We start from the raw sequence: 21,822 nt of genomic DNA on the forward strand, positions 1-21,822 counted from the left end.
CAAGTTGTGAGCTAATTATGTAAATACAGGAAGTTAACCCTTTCTGTGCTGCCAGCAAACCAGAAAGTAACTATAGTGCAGCATCTCTGTAAGAGCTCTATAAGCTGTAACAAGGAAATGTTTTTCTGTCAAGGTTTAAAGATACACTAAAGCGAGAATAAAGAATTATGATACATTGACTTGTATGTGTAGTAAAGCTAAGAAATAAAACATTAGGGGCAGAGACATAAGTCTAATAGTGTTTCCAGTGCAGGAAGAGTTAAGAAACTCCAGTTATCTATGCAAAAGAGCCATTGAGCTCCACGACTTTCAAAGTCGCAGAGAGCTGTCTTCTGAAGCTTGTTATTTCAACAGTCACAGTATTTTCTTTTTCTCTCCAGATAACAGTTTAAAAGTTCACTGGCCTGCTCTGTAAAAACATTTAGAATGCTGAATGGTGTGTAAACTGCAAATATTAGAGAATGATGCAATGGTATAAAAAAAAAAAAAAAAAAAAAAAAAAGAGACTATACAACTGAAAATAAAAATAGGAGAATATTTTATTTGCTACTAATGTTCTAGTAATTATGCACACTACACAACCAATTCATTATATCATAATTTTTTTTCGCTTCAGTGTCTCTTTAAAGTAGGTCTGCTTTAAAGAAAACCTGTAACTAAAAAAAGTTCCCCTGCGGGTACTCACCTCGGGTGGGGGAAGCTTCCGGATCCTATGGAGGCTTCCCCCTTCCTCCTGTGTCCCACGGCGGCCTCTCTGTGCCCCTCCGAACAGCAGGGATGTAAATATTTACCTTCCCGGCTCCAGCGCAGGCACAGTTCGGCTCTCTGCTCGGAGATAGGCGGAAATAGCCGATCGCCGTCGGTCCACTCTACTGCGCAAGTCTCCTGTGCCTGCACAGTAGAGCAGACCCAACAGAGATCGACTATTTCCATCTATCTCTGTACTAAAAGCTGCAACAGCGCCACCTGCTGGAGCCAGGGAAGGTAAATATATTCAGGTTTGTCGAGCCAGGATTGCGGGACGCTTCGGAGGAGCCAGCGCTGGATTGCCTGCAGCTACAGGGGAGGGGGAAGCCTCATTGGGACCCTAAGGCTTCCCCCTCACGAGGTAAGTACCCTCCAGGGGACCTTTTTTTTATACAGGGTCTCTTTAAAGTAGGACCCATCGTGAGACATGTATAAATGTCAATATATTTGTGCTCTGATCCCGCTGGCTGAATGCTTGTTGCTAGTGTGTGGTAGAGACCTACTAAACAGTGTGGTAAGCATGCCTAATGGCATTATGACCCCAACATGACCGTCCAATCATAATTGTGATATAGTTTTTTTTACCAAAATTGATAATTATTATCAGACCAGGTGGAAAATCTTGACCAATCAGGGTGGGAGCAGCTACACATCGATGGCCCATAGTGTTGCACTGCATTGAGCAGTGCAATGCTGCAATTTATTATGCTGAAATCCATTGAAAAACTATGTGCATTGTGTGGAAGGAATACATCCCTCTCTGGCTGCATTCAGATCAGAGAGGGATCTATCTTTTTGACACATAGGCTGGCAGTCTACTGGTGTGAGACCACCTTTAGTTGATGATTGGCTATAGTGCGATACTCTGAACACATATGCAGATAAGGCATATCAGTAGGGGCTGAACATCTCTGCACACATGTTCCAGGTGAGTGATATAGAAAAAACTACAGCCAAATGACATTATTACCAAAAAACGAGTACCGTGACGTTCCCTCTGTAGGATGCACCCAGGTTTAGAGGAGAACCAGAAAAAAAAATGTATAATTCAGGTGCATCTTCAGGGTGCAGGGGTATCTTCTAGCGCACCACAGCAGGGCAAGCGGCATGCCCCCCCAAGCTAATAATGCTTCCCAGGGGCCCCTGCAGAATAACTACAATGGAGTGCACACTCCTTCCTGTCTGTATCCTTCTGTCTTCATTCTCGCTGATACCCCCTCTATGATCATGGTGCTTGTACATGTCAATGCTGGGGAGTGACAGAGAACAGGCACCAGCCAGGATGAAGACAGAAAAACACACAGGACGGAACATGCTAGCGAGACAGGTGAGTGCACTCCAGTGTCGCTATTACTCTGCACAGATCGCCTCGTACTCAATATTGGCTGGGTGTGAGGCAGAGAAGGAGAGAAAGACCCGGCGCTGGCCTTACAAAGGAGCTCAAAGGTGCACTTAAAGGACACATCCAAGCTTAATAAAAATAAAAAAATCCACTTACTTGGAGCTTCATACAGCCCCTGCCTATCGGTGCCCACTCCGCAGCTTTGCTCCACGCTGGTGATCCTGGGTCCCCTCGGCACAGGATTCCTACTGAGCCTACACGAGCGGCTCTCAAAGTCGCGCTGATGTCATTTGGACTGTACAGCGCAGGTGCACAACTACTGCGCTGTACAGTCCAAATGACGTCAGCGCGCCAGCAAACCGCACGCTGGAGCGCAGAGAGAGCCGACGCGAAAGCCAACCAGGCGAGGTCGGCTTCGCCACCGGAGCTGCGGTGAGGGCACAGGATGGATGCCAGGGGCTGGAAGTAGCCCCAGATAAGTGAATTTTTTTATTTTGCTTGGACCACTCCTTTAAAGAAAAGGTACTTGAAATTATATGATTTGTCAGAAAGGTGAAATTATGCTAATACAGAATAAGGAGAAGGGGGGTATTTGAGACATTAAATAAGCAATAAAAATCTGCTTTATAAATATTTACATTTTTGTTGAGCGATCACTGACAACTTATTCATCAGTAAGAGCTTCATGGTATATTTTAAAATGATATTGCAAGAAATTCACTTATCTCATTAGGAATGCTGCAAAAAAATAAAACCACTCCCATCTCCTAGAAAATCCCCAAGGCATGTACTCACGCTAAAACTTAAAGAGTAACTGTTAGCCCCAAAAATCAAATTTAAATATCTATTGCAATGTTTTAATTACTTTGTAAGGGAGCCAAAAAGGCAATGCAGAAGTTAAAAAGCAATCTAATTTTTTTTACTGTGTAGCCTTTTCCCCAAGCTCCTAAGGAGGACGCAAAGCCGCATAACAGATACTGCAGAGCATGCCCATGTCTGCCCGACCCCCCTCTCCCCCCCCCAGGACCAGGTGCCGATGTCTGCCCGACCCCCTCTCCCCCCCAGGACCAGGTGTCGATGTCTGTCCGCTCCCCCCACAAGAGCCGATGTCTGTCCGACCCCCCAGGACCAGGTGCCGATATCTTCTCACCCCAAACAGCTGACACGGAGAGAGAGCGGGAGCGGAGTACATCTACACACTCCCAGCGCCGCCACCGCAGAGAAGCCGCCGCCGTGCATCTCTCTCCTGCTCGTGATTCTCTCACATGTGACTCAGCGGAGGCTGTTCTGCGGTGGCGGCGCTGGAAGTGTGTAGATGTACTCCGCTCCCGCTCTCTCTCTCCGTGTCAGCTGTTGGGGTGAAAAGATATCGGCACCTGGTCCTGGGGGGGTCGGACAGACATCGGCTCTTGGGGGGGGGGGGGGGAGCGAAGCGGACAGACATCGGCACCTGGTCCTGGGAGGGGGGAGAGGGGGTCGGGCAGACATCGGCACCTGGTCCTGGGGGGGGGAGAGGGGGGTCGGGCAGACATGGGCATGCTCTGCAGTATCTGTTATGCGGCTTTGCGTCCTCCTTAGGAGCTTGGGGAAAAGGTTACACAGTAAAAAAATTAGATTGCTCCCTTACAAAGTAATTAAAACATTGCAATAGAGATTTAAATTTGATTTTTGGGGCTAACAGTTACTCTTTAAATAAAAAAAAAGTATGCAGATTTCTCTAAAATAGTTTTTAACCACTTCGCCATATCTGGACGCATATATCCGTCCAGATAGGCAGTGGTGCTGCAGCCGTGTGGTGCGCGCGATCGGGCGCGCGCCCGCGCGCGCTCCCGCTGCCCCCCCGATCAGTGAATGGGAATATAATTCCCATTCACCGATCCAAGTCCCCGGCAAAAATACCGACGCTTTCTCTTCAGAGAGCGTGGTATTTCTGCCCCCAGGAAACAACTTCTCTTCATTTTAGTTCCTAGATGCGACATCGTTCGCATCTAGGAACTTTTTGAATGTGGCCATCTTGTGGCCAAATAGTAAACTGCACCCACATACCTGTATTGAATAAAAAATACATTATTTTACATCTAAAATTGGCTATTTACCTCCCAAACTAAAATTACCCAAATACATTTTTGTATTAAAAAAAATAATAAAAAAAATTACAATTAAAAAAAAAAAAACTACATAAATAGTTACCTAAGGGTCTGAACTTTTTAAATATACATGTCAAGAGAGTATCTTATTACATTTTTTAAAATTATAAGCTTGTAAATAGTGATCGACGCAAATTGAAAAAATGCACCTTTATTTCTAAATAAAATATCGGCGCCATAAATTGTGATAGGGACGTAATTTAAATGGTGTAATAAGCGGGACAAATGGGCACATAAAATGCATGGGTTTTAATTACTGTAGCATGTATTAATTTTAAACTATAATGGCTAAAAACTGAGAAATAATGTTTTCTTTCCATTTCTATCTTAATCTTCCTGTTAAAATGTATTTACAGTAAAGTGGCTCTTAGCAAAATGTACTACCTAAAGAAAGCCTAATTAGTGGCGGAAAAAACGAGATATAGATCAATTAATTTTGATAAGTAGCGATAAAGTTATTAGCGAATGAATGGGAGGTGAACATTGCTTGGATGCATAAGATTTTCGAAGCTGTAGGCTGAAGTGGTTAATAACCCGATTAACACCATTTTTTTTATGCCCACTGCATTATCAAGCCAATAAGATTTTTGGGAGACACTAATAATGCCTCCAGTATCTACAGCCTGTTTGGAGAGGAGGGGGTGGGGGGGGGATAGAGAAACAGCAAATTTCCCATCATCTCTAGCTGTTATCTGATCAATGTGTGCATTTAGTAGGATAGCACCAAAATTGTGATGATAAATGGTAATTCTGCTGGTCATCTGGTAATGAGTGAATAGAATCGCAATATTAGAGCACCATATTGATCTTTTGCATCACAAAATGTGTAGAAAAATGCAAATGATAACAAGCATTTGCCTTATGACATATACATATGGGTAAATGTCTTTTCACATAGAGGTCACAAAAGGACAAATTAGATTGATCTCAAAGCAGCATCAGAGGAAGTGCCCCACATGCACTGTACTGCCATAGGGCCACAGGATCTCTCAGGATTTTTGGCACCAGATAGAGGAGAGATCACTGCCTATCCCACCGCTGCATCAATAAAATGGAGAGACTACTAAGCTGTAACCGTGCAAGACTTGCTATTTGTGAGTTAGTAAATACTGCATGCTGTCATCTACCAATGGATGGTGTAAAGAAATCTTGGCTTGTGGCGGGATGGCCATTATTCTCCATGAACCTGTCTTTGGTTGCTAGGTAGTGAGGATCTGATTAGACTATGGTTACTGTGGCTGGGCTGCGTTTAGTCTCACCCAGTTGCTCTTACTGGACTGGGGAAATGGCAGCACCCAGCTACAGCTAGCCATTTATGTCTTTGCAGCACATCTAGAAGGATTAGTGAACTTACTTTAAATGGTATCATCCTGATTTAAAAATTCTTGCTTTTACTTTAAAAAAAAATAAAAATCAGTTATCCTTTAATCTGAAGAGCACCACTCTCACAGCATCAGCTTTCTTACAAGATCCATCCCCACAAAACTGCACAACATACAGAGAGAATAGCTCTGCCCATTTTGTTCTTATTTTTTTCCTACACAAGTCGCAGAAACATTAAACCATGTCAGACCCCACAGGCTTTTTCTGCTCATGACAATGACCCCTCTATATCTTGAAACTGAGACTTGAAGCGCAGCATTCAAGCCGTGGACACATCTGTGAGAGAAGACAAAAAAACAAAATATCAATTTAGTGCCTGTACATTTATTATGTTCTCAAAATACACGCTATGATGCAAAAAAAGCAAAATGTCATCAGCTTCCACTAAAATGCTTTTACAAAGTAAGAGGCTGCTTGCTTGTTTTATTTTCCTCTAACATGATGAGGAAATTAGAGAATGACTACACCTTAAAATTGAATGCATCCCTTCACACCCCCACAATGTCTCTGGTAATAGAGCGTTGCAAGGATTCCAGGCAATGACCCATTCATTGTACAATGTAGATGGATCAGTCTTGCCCTGGACATGCTAGGGGCTGTGGAGTCTGCTCAAAAATCATCCAACTCCAATTCAGACTCCTCAGTTCATGATTCCACCGACTCCTCTAATTTACATAACAATCTTGTTGACAAAGTATGTATCTTAAAAGGCATTTCATTACTGCAAAAGCTTAGGAATTTTAAAGCTTTATAAAGATGGCATTTGCTTTTAGGAACAAAACAAAGCTCCTGGCCATAAAGCTGACACTCTACCCTGTCGCCATCCCATCCTGTCATTGCCAACGTGAATTCCCTGCATGTCGCCTGTACAATAGGATTCACCAGAGCCCTGTACGAGTTGGGTTCTAGCATGTAGCCCTGCCACCTTTCTGAAAAAGGCCTCTGCCTTTTCTATATCTGAGCTAGAAAAAGGCCAAGGTCATTTTCTGCAAGGGGACGGAGCTATGCACCATAACCCAGCTGATACGGGGTTCAAGTATACCTTCTTAAACAGATAATGTGTTGGGGCATTCTAACTTTTAAGCAATTAGCATACTTCTGTTTTTTATGTACACCAGAGATGCAATTTAAATAAACTAAGCTGTAGAGTTGCTGCTAAATAGTCCTTGGTAAGAGTACATTAAGTGGGGGCAGACAGGAACAAAGAACATTCAGGCCCTAGGCAATGTGCATGTAAGAGTGATGTGCAGGTACTCTGCAGGGGAATGAGGGGATTCTTCCTCTATTACACATTCTTCATGCACAATCTGAACATGGATCAGGCCCTAGGCAATGTAACTGTGGGTACATGTAAGAGTGATGTGCAGGTACTCTGCAGCAGAATGAGGCGATTCTTCCTCTAATACACATTCTTGATGCACAATCTGAACCAGGTTTATGGGTGATAAGCAACACCTCTGTGATCAGCGCACACAAGATTCTCAGTGGATTCACGGTTGTGAAAGTTCCCCTGTAAGGGCGAAGCTAAAATTATTACATGGTAAACAGCTGACAAATGTGAAAATGTATGCACACCCTATAGAAACTTTTTACTTTTTCAATAAGTCATATACAGGTATTTTATCTATTGTTGAACCATACTGGTACATAAAGGAGATATAACACAACGCAAGTTACATGTTATAATCCATTGAGTAACAAACAATAATGCATGGTACCCTTAGAAAAATCAATACAGTACATCCCTATATTTATCACTATCTGACATGCCAAAAATTAAAACCATTATAGTAACATCTGTTTTTCGTCCTTTTAAAGTGTTTTTAAAACATTTTTATCCTTACTGGTGCCTTTGTTTACCTACTTTCAAAAATTAAAACCAGTTGCACCACATAGCTGCAAATGATCAGAATATCATTACAGATGACTTTGAGGGCAGAACAGGTAAAATAGGTGCATGCTGTGCCTGGTAATTTAGGTGCCATCACAGGCTGCAATGCAATTAGTGGCTAAGGCAGCACAAGGTGAGCAATTAGGGTGCAAGAATGCAAAACTGAAGCCAAACTCCGGCTAGCTGATTGGATCGGCTTTGCAATTAGTGTACATGGCGACTTTTTAGCTGCTGTGATTAGCAGATTTATTGGAAGTAAGTGATCTACTTTTTCATGATACTCTGCTCTGTTGTGGCCTTATCCTTTCAAGTCTGTATGTTGGGTAGAGGGAGAAGAGATCTCCTCTGGTAAAAAAAAAAAAAGTGGTTGTTTATTAGAATCCTCATTTTACTTGAAGTGGAGTATAACCCTGCATTTCAACTTTGCTCTAAAATATTATTTACAGCATATTATATGCAACCAGCATTTTTTTTTTACTAGACCAGCATTGGAAGGGCTACACATAGAGCTTTAAAGTTCCGTTGATAGAAATGGAGACGCATCCGAAGTTTAGATACATTGTGTTTACTTAAATGTATCTAAGTGGTGAATGTTACACACTCTCTGGCTGTCCTCCAGCTCCTGCACAGTCAGAGAGTGTGTCACATTCCACACTTGTTACATTGTGTTTACTTAAATGTATCTATCTAAACTTCGGATGTGTCTGCATTTCTATCCACGGAACTTTAAAGCTCTGTGTGTAACCCTTCCAATGCTGGTCTAGTAAAAAAAAAATGCTGGTTGCATATAATATGCTGTAAATAATGTTTTAGAGAAAAGTTGAAATGCAGGGTTATATTCCGCTTTAAGATGGAAACTGCAGTCTATAAAACGCTATTGGACTGGGAAAAAATTGGCCAGTTCTGTACTGCCTCTGTATAAATTGGCATATCAGGTCCAAAATCAGCCTAATAAATGTATGAATATAAATTGGGGGACATGGGTAGAGGCCTCAGACAACTATTCCTAACAAGGATATTAATATCTCTGTAGAAGATACCTGGTTAGACCTAGTAGTGCAGGGGTAGGGAACCTTGGCTCTCCAGCTGTTAAGGAACTACAAGTCCCACAATGCATTACAGGAGTCTGACAACCAATCATGATTAATAAAGGCAAATGCATGCTGGGATTTGTAGTTTTATCACAGCTGGCGAGCCAAGGTTCTATACTGCTGTAGTAGTGTATCCTTGAGATAGTAGGTCCTCTGACCTCTGAAATGTAGTTGAATTTGAACTATGTGAAAATGTATGGGTATCTCAAAAATTGAAAGAGCTCCCTGAGGACTACACAAAGGAGGTTATAAATGCCTATAAGGTTCAGGAGCCATTTACCAAGATCAAATAACAAACGAACATCAATAATTTCCCTGTCCGGAAGAGCGTTACTGTAATTAATGCCCAGACCAGCAAGAAGGTGATAAAAATGCTTCAATAAAGCTACAAACAAAAGATTCATGTCTTCTCTATAGTTAGGTAGACAAAACACAGAACATTTATATTGCGCTTTTCTCCTGGTAGACTCAAAGCGCCACAGCTACAGCCACTAGGATGTGCTCTATAGGCAGTAGTGTGAGTGCATGTGTAAAAAAAAAAAAAAAAAAAAAAAAATTCCCACTATTACAATAGAGGGTCGCCAAAGTATAATCTAACAATTGTTTCAGATGCTGAAATTATAATGCATGTATGTCACTTAAAGCTAGCCTAGGTTCAGGTTTCTGACACATAACCCGAACCTCGCCTCCACAAACTGAAAAGTGTAGTCATGCTGCACCCCAATTTCTGAGCCATGTGGGCTGAATGACAGTACAATAATCTATGCCTATAACAGCACATAACACCTCTACTTCTCCTCTATACCTGAAATGCAAATTGAATTAGTACATACATCAAAGTGAAAGCAATGCAATTTACAATTCTCCAAATGACCCGAATAGCCCCACTGCAGTCCATCATGAATGCAGCAGCCAGAATTATCCACTCCTCCCATCGCTCCACCATGGCGGATCCCCTCCTTGAATCCCTCCACTGGCTTCCTATCCAGTCCAAAATCAGATTCAAGATATTGTGTCTGACCTACAAATCTGTCCACAAAACCTGTCCAACCTACATTTCCGATCTTACTCCGATCTTACTCTTACCTAGCCGCTCACTCCGCTCTTCCAATGAACTTCGCCTGAACGCCCCCCGCATCACCCAGTCCCATGCACGCCTCTAGGACTTCCCAAGAGCTGCTCCAACACTATGGAACTCCCTACCTCCACCCATTAGGGCAGCCCCCTCCTTCAACATCTTCAAGAAGGCCCTCAAAACTCACCTTTTCACTCTGGTCTACTACTCCTCACAAGTGCTCTAAACCCACAGCTCAACTCTGGTCCCCTACCTTTCGTGTCCCTCCCTCTCACTCTAGATTGTAAGGCTTTGGGCAGGGTCCTCCTCCTTTTGTGTCCTACCTGATCATGCACCTCCATTACTGTGAACCCATGCTATGCATTTGAGTGAACCTAACTTGCCTAATCTCCATGCTCCCCTCCAGTGACTGACTAAGCATTACCTTGTACTCATACTGTGCTGCGTGATCTGGTCTTTCTTGTATTCCTGTATTGTCATATTGCTGTATGTCACCCCTAAATATTGTCTGTAACCTAAACTAATGTCCAATGCTGCGTAATATGTTGGCACTTTATAAATACAACAAATAATGAGGACAGCCTCCATATTTATATAAGTGCAGGTTTCCTTTAAAGGGCATCTGAAGCAAGAGGGATATGGAAGCTGCCATATTTATTTCATTTTAAGCAATACCAGTTGCCTGGCTATCCTGCTGATCCTCTACCATAGACCCTGAACAAGCATGCAGCAGATCAGGCATTTCTGACATTATTGTCAGATCTGAAAGATTAGCTGTATGCTTGTTTCTGGTGTTATTCAGACACTACTGCATTCTAATACACCAGCAGGACTGCCAGGCAACTGGTATTGTATAAAAGGAAATAAATATGGCAGCCTCCATATATTTCTCACTTCAGTTGTCCATTAAAGTGAATGGGAACCGCATTTAAAAAATGAGACAGATACTTACCCAAGGAGAGGGAAGGCTCTGGGTCCTATAGAGCCTTCCGGCTCCTCTCCTGGTCCCCTCGTTCCAGTGCTGCTCGCCCAGTAGCAGTATTTGACTAAATTAGTCAAATACTGCTTTACCCGGCCGAAGGAGGCTTCAGAAGTCTTCAGGGAGCCCGAGTGCTCCTGAAGAAGGGCGGCCCTCTACTGCGCCTGCTCAAGCACGCTCTCTTGCACTCTCACGCCTGTGCAGTATAGAGCCGCACGTCTTCGGGGAGGACACGGCTCCCGAAGACTTCCAAATACCCTTTTGGCGGGGGATTGAAACGGGGGAGCCAGCACAGGATAGAGAGCACCGAGAGAGGAGACGGAAGGCTCTATACGACCCAGAGTCTTCCATCTCCTTAGGTAAGTATTTGCTTCATTTTTTTTAAAATGCAGTTCCCATTCACTTTAAGCTGGTGTAATGTAGGTTTCTTCACATATTAACAGTCATTATGAAATAGCCACATTCACCCTTATCTTCTGTAGCTCTGTAGGTTTATAGCTGGGATTTTAAAGGTCTAATCAATCTCTCTTCTTGCATCGACAAAAGCCCCACTCCCACCTCCCTGATTGCCCTGTGGATACGCTACCACAATAATGGATCCATTAAATAACTGTAATGAAACATTCTCATGACGCTATTCCCTGTTGTAACTTCCTTCCACAATGAACTAAGGCAGAAAGCCTCCTCCAGACACATCACATTTTATATTACAGCGTTTAAGAATTCAATCGCTTATCTGTGATTAAATGGATAAGTCTTGTATGGTCCATATACCCTGAGAACAGTAAAAGTACAGAGAGATTGAAATTATTGCTAATGTTAAACCAAATGTACAGCTAGTTGCGTTGCCAAGTGATTGCATAGAGTTCCTGGAATCTACAGGCGATTTGTGAGAGCTGGCACTCTTTATTGCAAGATTAGTGCAGTCATGAGGCAGCCAGTTGATTACGGTAACATTATAGCAGCCTAAAGATGTCAGAACGCAGCAAACCATCGTGGCTATGCAGAAGCCAGCAGCAGCCCGCAAACTATACTCAGCGTATACTTTATGGAGAGGGAAAAATAGAACCCAGAATGCTGCCTCAGCTAAGCTTTTCTACACATCATGCGTGTGTGCGCCTCTAATTTCCAATTCAATTAATTGGGGTAATGGTGAGATCAGTTCCCTTCAAATAATCAGTTCTCCTTCCCCCAGTCTTTTTGGCAGACATCCCCCGTAATGATGAAAACCACAATCTGCCAAGAGTCTTCTTGATTTATATCTCTGTTATTTTAATTCCACATTTTCAATGGATGAAAGAGAAAATGACTCTGAACAATCAGTCCACAAACCAGTAGACTGCCTCTCTATTAAATTAGGAATGATCTAACCGTGATGGTCTGCTGAAGAAAAGGCAAAGAGAAAAATTCTTTGCAAGGGGAAATTATTTCAGTCAGTGAACCTTTTACTGTAATCTTTCATTTTACGTCCGTCCGTCTGTCAGATACTAGAGCAGCAGCCACTGGTGCGATGAAGGCATATTTAGCTGCTACCTATCTGATTTTGCCTCATTAGTGCAGACAATCGTTCCCAAACATTCGAGAAAACATTGTTTATCTCAGAGCCTGACTGGATGGTTTGCTGTTTGGCTGGCTTGTATGTATTTGCCCACAGACTGAAAAAATAGTCAGGCGGACAGATTTCAGGGACATCTGCAGCAAAAAAACCTTACTAGAAAATCTGTTTGCATAAACCCAACTAAAATCACCACATCAAATGTAGATACAGTATAAAATACAGTTAAAGGATACCAGAGCTAAACTCAGGAAGAAAAACAGCGGGAGCAGGCATGTACTGAAAGCTGTCCTGATGCCCACTGCTCCCCTATTCTCCTCTGTCGTTCTCCTTTGCTACCTGAATGCCACCGCCCACCTGATAGCCTCTTCCGGGTCGGCAGTTAGTACGCAGGCCCTAACCTTGCCCTGTGCATTCTTTCACGCCTCAGGAATGCACTATGCATGACATCACAACTGCAGAGAGTTACCTGCCACGCAGTGCCGGCCCCGGAAGAGGCATTTAGGTAGCAAAGGAGGAGAACGGGGGAGCGGTGGGCATCCAGTACATGCCTGCTCCCCCTGATTTTCCTCCTGAATTCAGCTCTAGTATCTTTCAAGTGTCTAAAGCAAGATGTAGACAATCAATGGTTAAAGTGGAACTCCTGCTTCAAATATACTTTGTTAAAATGTGTTTTTCCTTGCTCATAATCAGATTTTTTTTTTAAAGCTTAAAATGCCATATACTGGTAGCTCCTGTATGTCATGCGTTTATAGATTAAATCACTTTAGGAAGGTGTTTAAACTTTATATGTTCCAGGGAAAGCCAACACACTGCCTTGTCCTTAAAAGAAAAAGCTTATCTCTGGAGCTGTTCGCTATTGAAATAGAATGAGTCAAACAACTAGCTAAAGAGGGAATACATGTATTACTGTTTCGATCTATAGGATTCTATAGTATAGGAATGTTAAAAATCACCCATGAGGATAGTAGGGATTTCAGTTGACAAGAAGTGGAGTAGCCATGCAGAAAATTGATTGTTTCAGCCAAGTTTCAGTGACCCCCAAGGAAAGTAATAATAATTCTAACATTTGTATACCACTTTTCTCCTGTCAAACTCAAAGCCTGTCACTAGTTGTACACTCAGTAGGCCACCCTGCAGTGTTAGGGGGTCTTGCCCAGGGACTCTTTACTGAATAGGCACTGGCCTACTGAATAGGAAGAGCCAAGATTCAAACTCTGGCCTACAACTGTCCACTATCCAGCCAGTAATATTCTTAGAAATGATAAGATCCTGGATGTGGCAGAGTTTCTCACAGTTGAGCCTGGCATTCCAGAGGACACCAAATATAGCCGGGAGGAGGGGGAAGAAGTGTAATATTAATAAGGTTATCAACTTGCCAGGACAATGTGGTTTGTTGTTATGTGCCTGACTAAAGAGAGAGAGAGAAGAATGTCAGTTGGCAGAGAAGGGCCAGAGTATGGTGAAATATCCCTGGCAAAGCAAATTAATGTGAGGTTGACATTTCAAAACTGGAGATTTCTGTATGGAGACAGCAAGAAAAGAGTGTGGATATAGAAAGCAAGCTGAGAAGAGTTAGAGACTGAGAAATGGAAGATGAGCTGCTGACAGTGGGAGACTGGAGTGTTTCAAGAGGTTTGAGGGTGACTGGGAAGAGCAGGCTGATGTTTAAGAGGAGACAAAACAAAGGAGCAAAGTAATAGACAGGCCACGATTCAGAGTCAGATTAAATGAAATGGCAAAGGATGGTTTCGATTCTTTTACCTGTGGATTATGGGCCCTGCATGCCTTCAATGTGCCACTCTGTTGCCATGGGAGGCAAGAAAGGTTTAATTTATGACAGAACAAAAGCAACCAAACTAGTCTGTGCTGATGTGCCAAGTAGCAGGCCTGCACTTCTAGAGTTTGATATCCACTACTAGAGATACCCACCTAGTGTAAAATGTATGCACGCATACTGAGGTTAGTAATACAAGGAGGGTAAGTCTCAGGTTAAGATAGGAACACAAAAGACGGTATTAGAGAAGCAACCGTTTAACCACTTCCCGACCGCCGTATTGACAATTGGCGGCCGGGAAGTGGACCCCGCAAGGACCGCCGTATTGACAAATGGCGGCGGTCCTTGTAGGGGCATGGGCGGAGCAATCGCGTCATCCGTGACGCGATCCTCCGCCGCCGCATGTCTCCGCTCACCCGCCGCAACATCCCGCCGGCCATACGGAAGCGCCGGCGGGATGTTAACCCGACGATCGCCGCATACAAAGTGTATAATACACTTTGTAATGTTTACAAAGTGTATTATACAGGCTGCCTCCTGCCCTGGTGGTCCCAGTGTCCGAGGGACCACCAGGGCAGGCTGCAGCCACCCTAGTCTGCACCAAGCACACTGATTACCCCCCCCCCCCTGATCGCCGACAGAACCCCTCAGACCCCCCCCCCGCCCACCCCCCCAGACCTATGTTTACCCCCAATCACCCCCCTAATCACCCATCAATCACTCCCTGTCACTATCTGTCAACGCTATTTTTTTTATCCCCCCCCTGCCCCCTGCTCCCTCCTGATCACCCCCCACCCCTCAGATTCTCCCCAGACCCCCCCCCCCCTATGTACTGTATGCATCTATCCCCCCTGATCACCTGTCAATCACCCCCTGTCACTGCCCCTTGCGGGCAATCTGACACCCACCCACACCAATAGATCGCCCGCAGATCCGACATCAGATCACCACCCAAGCGCAGTGTTTACATCTATTCTCTCCTCTAAACACCCACTAATTACCCATCAATCACTCCCTATCACCACCTGTCACTGTTACCCATCAGATCAGACCCTAATCTGCCCCTTGTGGGCACCTAATCACCCGCCTACACGCTCAGATTGCCCTCAGACCCCCCCCTTATCAATTCGCCAGGGCATTATTTACATCTGTCCTTCCCTGTAATAACCCACTGATCACCTGTCAATCACCCATCAATCACCCCCTGTCACTGCCACCCATCAATCACCCCCTGTCACTGCCACCCATCAATCAGCCCCTAACCTGCCCCTTGCGGGCAATCTGATCACCCACCCACACCAATAGATCGCCCGCAGATCCGACATCAGATCACCTCCCAAGTGCAGTGTTTACATCTGTTCTCTCCCCCAAACACCCACTAATTACCCATCAATCACCCCCTGTCACTGCTACCCATCAGATTAGACCCCTATCTGCCCCTAGGGCACTCAATCACCCGCCCATACCCTCAGAACGCCCTCAGACCCCAGCCCTGATCACCTCGCCAGTGCATTGCTTGCATCTATTCCCCCTCTCTAATCACACCTTGAGACACCCATCAATCACCTCCTGTCACCCCTTAGCACACCTACCCATCAGATCAGGCCCTAATTTGCCCCGTGTGGGCTCCTGATCACACGGCCAAACCCTCAGATCCCCCTCAGACCCCCTTCCGATCACCTCCCCAGTGCATTGATTGCATCTATTTTCCCCTCTAACCACCCCCTGAGACACCCATCAATCACCTCCTGTCACCCCCTAGCACTCCTATCCATCAGATCAGGCCCAATACAATCTGTCATCTAAAAGGCCACCCTGCTTATGACCGGTTCCACAAAATTCGCCCCCTCATAGACCACCTGTCATCAACATTTTCAGATGCTTATACCCCTGAACAGTCATTTTGAGACATTTGGTTTCCAGACTACTCACGGTTTTGGGCCCGTAAAATGCCAGGGCGGTATAGGAACCCCACAAGTGACCCCATTTTAGAAAAAAAGACACCCCAAGGTATTCTGTTAGGTGTATGACGAGTTCATAGAAGATTTTATTTTTTGTCAAAAGTTAGCGGAAATTGATTTTTATTGTTTTTTTTCACAAAGTGTAATTTTTCACTAACTTGTGACAAAAAATAAAATCTCCTATGAACTCACCATACTCCTAACGGAATACCTTGGGGTGTCTTCTTTCTAAAATGGAGTCACTTGTGGGGTTCCTATACTGCCCTGGCATTTTAGGGGCCCTAAACCGTGAGGAGTAGTCTACAAAACAAATGCCTCAAAATGACCTGTGAATAGGACGTTGGGCCCCTTAGCGCACCTAGGCTGCAAAAAAGTGTCACACATGTGGTATCGCCGTACTCAGGAGAAGTAGTATAATGTGTTTTGGGGTGTATTTTTACACATACCCATGCTGGGTGGGAGAAATCCCTCTGTAAATGGACAATTGTGTGTAAAAATAAATAAAAAGATTGTCATTTACAGAGATATTTCTCCCACCCAGCATAGGTATGTGTAAAAATACACCACATAACACATTATACTACTTCTCCTGAGTACAGCGGTACCACATGTGTGGCACTTTTTTACACCCTAAGTGCGCTATGGGGCCCAAAGTCCAATGAGTACCTTTAGGATTTCACAGGTCATTTTGCGACATTGTTGGTTTCAAGACTACTCCTCACGGTTTAGGGCCCCTAAAATGCCAGGGCAGTATAGAAACCCCACAAATGACCCCATTCTAGAAAGAAGACACCCAAAGGTATTCCGTTAGGAGTATGGTGAGTTCATAGAAGATTTTATTTTTTGTCACAAGTTAGCGGAAAATGACACTTTGTGAAAAAAAAACAATTAAAATCAATTTCCGCTAAGTTGTGACAAAAATAAAATCCTCTATGAACTCACCATACTCCTAACGGAATACCTTGGGGTGTCTTCTTTCTAAAATGGGGTCATTAGTGGGGTTCCTATACTGCCCTGGCATTTTAGGGGCCCTAAACCGTGAGGAGTAGTCTTGAAACAAAAATGACCTGTGAAATCCTAAAGGTACTCATTGGACTTTGGGCCCCTTAGCGCAGTTAGGGTGCAAAAAAGTGCCACACATGTGGTATCGCCGTACTCGGGAGAAGTAGTACAATGTGTTTTGGGGTGTTTTTTTTACATGTACCCATGCTGGGTGGGAGAAATATCTCTGTAAATGGACAATTGTGTGTAAAAAAAAAAAAAAAAATCAAAAGATTGTCATTTACAGAGATATTGCTCCCACTCAGCATGGGTATGTGTAAAAAACACATTATACTACTTCTCCCGAGTACGGCGATACCACATGTGTGGCACTTTTTTGCACCCTAACTGTGCTAAGGGGCCCAAAGTCCAATGAGTACCTTTAGGATTTCACAGGTCATTTTGCGGCATTTTGATTTCCAGACTACTCCTCATGGTTTAGGGCCCCTAAAATGCCAGGGCAGTATAGGAACCCCACAAATGACCCCATTTTAGAAAGAAGACACCTCAAGGTATTCTGTTAGGACTATGGTGAGTTCATAGAAGATTTTATTTTTTGTCACAAGTTAGCGGAAAGTGACACTTTGTGAAAAAAAAACAATACAAATCAATTTCCGCTATATTGTGACAAAAAATAAAAATCTATGAACTCACCATACTCCTAACGGAATACCTTGGGGTGTCTTCTTTCTAAAATGGGGTCATTTGCAGGGTTCCTATACTGCCCTGGCATTTTAGGGGCCCTAAACCATGAGGAGTAGTCTGGAAATCAAATTCCGCAAAATGACCTGTGTAATACTAAAGGTACTCATTGGACTTTGGGCCCCTTAGCACAGTTAGAGTGCAAAAAAGTGTCACACATGTGGTATCGCCGTACTCGGGAGAAGTAGTACAATGTGTTTTGGGGTGTATTTTTACACATACCCATGCTGGGTGGGAGAAATCTCTCTGTAAATGGACAATTGTGTGTAAAAAAAAAAAAAAAAAAAAAAAAAAAAAAATCAAAAAAATTGTCATTTACAGAGATATTTCTCCCACCCAGCATGGGTATGTGTAAAAATACACCACAAAACACATTGTACTACTTCTGAGTACGGCAATACCACATGTGTGGTAAATCACAGCCATGCTGTGAGGCTGTGTTTACATCTGTAGTGTCAGTCTCAGCTGCTCCCCCGCCTCCTGCATAGCTCCGGTCCCTGCCTCCGTCCCTTCCCTCCAATCAGCAGTAAGAGAAGGGATGCAGGCGGGGACTGGGGTTCTGCAGGAGGCGGGGAGAGCAGCAGACTGACACTATAGAGATAAACACAGCCAGCTCTGACAAGCTGTTTGTCAGCAGCGTGGCTGTGATTTATGATGGATTGCAGAGTGCAGGGGGACCTTAGAGGGGTTTGGGATAGCAACAGAGGCTGGGCTGTATAGGCAGATCCAGCCTCTGTATGCAGATAATATTCATCAAACCCACCTTGGGTTCTCTTTAACCATGTGCAGCAGCTATTTGAGTTGCTGCAATGGGAAGCCTTCTGCTCATCCACTCCTCTCTGCTCTCCACAGAATAGAACAGGCAGCTTGGCAGATAGCCAATAAGCATATCAAATTTGATCGTTTTCTTTAAACTGTCATCAAAAATCATCATGAATAATCATTTCAGATCACACTAATCTAGGCGGCAGATGGCTTTAGAGACTCTGGAGTTGGAATAAATGTGAAAGGAAACATTCTATGTACTCGAGAGTATGGTAAAAAAGACAGTAAAAGCTGCACAATTACTGTACTTAGAGAGAACAGAGTTTTTCAGCATACTCTTTAGGAGGTGCTCAGTGTCTCAAACTTGCGTCACAATTATTGCCTTCTATAATGATGGGGATGGCTGTACTCAAAATTAAATTAGCAATTATTTTACATAAATAACCAGCATTTGTGATTATTATTATTATAACTATTATCTTTTGAATAGTTTACCTGACTTGAGACGTAAGAAGTATTCTGCTTTTGGCCCATCATCTCATGCTGGCAAGTGTTTCCAGGTGCTCACAAAAGCAGTAGGTATAAGAGAGTAAGGCACAGTAGTGATACTGTTCCAAGAGTCCGAGATAGGGTCATAACAGTCCAGCGTTTTACATCTTTGAGTCCCAAAGTACCCTCCAACCACATAAAGCTTATTTCCTGATGCTAGAGCATGGCAAGACATCCTCTTGGACGTCATATCCCCAATTCTAGTCCACTGATTAGTTTCACAGTCAAAACGATAGGCAGAGGCTGCTGTAAATTCTGTGTCCCCTCCCATAATGAAAATCTGGCTACCCAGTACAGCAGCAGCAGTATATCTCCATGGCTGAGGGCATTCCGCTTTTATATTCCAACGATTTTCAAAAGGGTCATAGCACTGCACTTTGGAGACCCGATCCCGATGTATACTTGTGCCTCCAAAGACAAAGAGCTTGAGCTTAGCACTGACCACAGCTGCATTGCTTACACCGTCCCTCAGTGGTGCAACCATCGTCCATTTATTAGATAGAGGGTCATACTTCTCAACTTGCTTCAAAGAAACTGAAGGAGAGGCTGGAAAAATCCCAGCAACTGCTGTGTGTCCTCCAACTACATAAAGACAGTTCTGTAACTCAGCTGAGCCATGACCAAACCTTGCTATGAGCATAGGTGCAGCCTTTGACCATTCCTCGTGGACCGTATCATACACCCAAACATCTTTAGACACTCCATTTTCAGAGCCTCGTCCACCAGTGATGTACACCTTACAACCAATAGCACAAGCACTGAATTCTTTCCTAGGACTCGGCAAATCAGCTTTTGGTATGATTTCTTTTGCTTTGTGGTCAACTTGGTAAATTTTATCACACATAAATGTCTGTCCACCCAGAATCAGCAATGTGTGTCCTGCCTTCCTAGGTTTAGCACACTGGCTAGTCACCACACCATCATTCTGCAATATCTTACGCTTGCAATGAACAGCCTCCTCCATAATCAACTTACTCTTCTCATCAGCCATTATCAAGTCCTCACAAGCAATGGCCTCCTTCAAAGAATCAGATGTAAGCAAAGCCAACCTAATATTCTTTAATAGTTCAGGAAAATACTCTTTTCTTTTGTCCATGTCATATTTAACCCACTGCAAAACAGAATTGAAAACCAATTGCTCATCTTCAATTTCGAGCTCATCACTAGATACCAACTCAAGCAGAAGGTCTTTTGACAGGTTATTAAATTCTTCCGTGGTGTGCACAGTTTCAAAGTTCACCAAACACATTCGCAAGGACAACTCATACAACCGGCGGCATTGATGAGCATCGGACAGCATTAGCATCCCTAGGCAGTTTGAGGGATAAAGATTTTTTTCCAAAAACTCTGCTGCTGCATCTCTTACATCGTGAAACTGAAGCATGTCTCCTGCCTCTAGCAACGATTCAGCATTTTCTTCATTGATTATTATTTTGGAAGAGTAAGCAAAGTCAAGCAGAAGCTCTAGTACTTCGGGATGAAGGCTGTTGTGGAAGTTCACAGTGTCATCAAGGCTTTCTCTTAACCCATTAGAAAACATGGCCTCAAAGTACTGGCTGCAGGCTGCTAATACCACACGATGGCACGGGAAAGAGCGATCACCTGCCACCAGGGTGACGTCGATGAAAATCTGCTGTTTCCGCATGGTATTAAGGTGGTTCAGGACACAGTCTGGGTGAGCAAGTTTGTGGTATAAAGAAATATTCATAGACCCGGTACTGGTCCGGGATTTCCGATTTTCATGTACGATGACAGACATGATGACTTGTAAAGCTGAAAAATATTAAAAACAAGATAAGTTGTTATTCTGAACAAACTGTTGGTAAATGCATGAAATAATTTGTTTGTTAAAGGGGAACTTCAGCCTAAACAAACATACTGTCATTAAGTTACATTAGTTATGTTAATTAGAATAGATAGGTAATATAATCTCTTAAGCAGGCCATACACTGGCTCGATTCACGGCCGTTTCGACAGCAGATCCGATCCTGGGATCGGATCTGCTGCCAATCGCTTGCGCTAAACGCACCCGCCGATCCGATTCCCTCCCGAAATCGGATCGGTCCGTCGATCGCGCCGTGCGGGAAATTACCCTCGATCGCCCGGCGGTAGGAGCGCGTCGCTTGCGGCGTACGATTCGGGCCCGATCCGAGCATGTATACATTACCTGAAGCTGGCTCCGGGGTCCTCTTCTCCTCGCTACACCGCATTTCCGCATGTCCCAGTGTACGCTTATACTTCCTGTGTCACTCTGGTGACCAGGAAGTTGAAATAGAGGGCGCTCTATTTGAACTTCCTGGTCACGGAGTAACACAGGAAGCGCCGGGATGGAGCAAGAACAGCGGTGCGGTCCAGTGCGGAGAAGACGCCCGGGAGCCAGCCTCAGGTAATGTATACGGGGGGGGGGGGGGGGGGGGGGGACAGGCGGCAGGAGCAGCTGAACAGATTGTGATCGGTTTCAGGCTGAAATCGATTCACAATCTGTTTGCAGTAAAGGCAGCCATACGATCCCTATCTGATCAGATTCGATCAGATAGGGATCTGTCAGCTGGTTGATCTAATGGCACATCGACCAGTGTATGGCCACCTTTACACACCCCGTTTTAAAAGAACAGGTAAATGTTTGTAATTCATAGGGGCTGCCATCTTTGTCATGGGGCCAGCCATCTTTTTGGTTGAAAGGAGGTGACGGAGCAGGAGACACAGTTCCAACTGTCCTGTGTGCTGATCACCCCTCCCAGCTGCATGTGGTAGGCTTCAAATGTCAAATTCAAAATGTAAAAAAAAAAAATTGCACCAAAACAGCAGAACGAGAAC

The 21,822-nt window shown here is 44.0% G+C and overlaps 1 protein-coding gene across 1 annotated transcript in view; it reads right to left on the reverse strand.

Annotated features, from left to right (window-relative positions):
• Positions 1–4,394: 4,394 nt before the first annotated feature.
• Positions 4,395–21,822, reverse strand: part of KLHL25 (kelch like family member 25) — a 65,229-nt gene continuing 47,801 nt past the window's right edge. Inside the window, exons 2-3 of the mRNA XM_068272460.1 lie at positions 18,952–20,778; positions 4,395–5,895 (exon numbers count right to left, since the gene is read on the reverse strand). Coding sequence (XP_068128561.1) covers positions 18,995–20,764 — 1,770 coding nt within the window. The 5' untranslated portion in view covers positions 20,765–20,778 and the 3' untranslated portion in view covers positions 4,395–5,895; positions 18,952–18,994. The remainder of the gene's footprint in view (positions 5,896–18,951; positions 20,779–21,822) is intronic.

Source organism: Hyperolius riggenbachi, chromosome 3 (genome assembly GCF_040937935.1).
Source record: "Hyperolius riggenbachi isolate aHypRig1 chromosome 3, aHypRig1.pri, whole genome shotgun sequence".
Classification (NCBI taxonomy): domain Eukaryota; kingdom Metazoa; phylum Chordata; class Amphibia; order Anura; family Hyperoliidae; genus Hyperolius; species Hyperolius riggenbachi.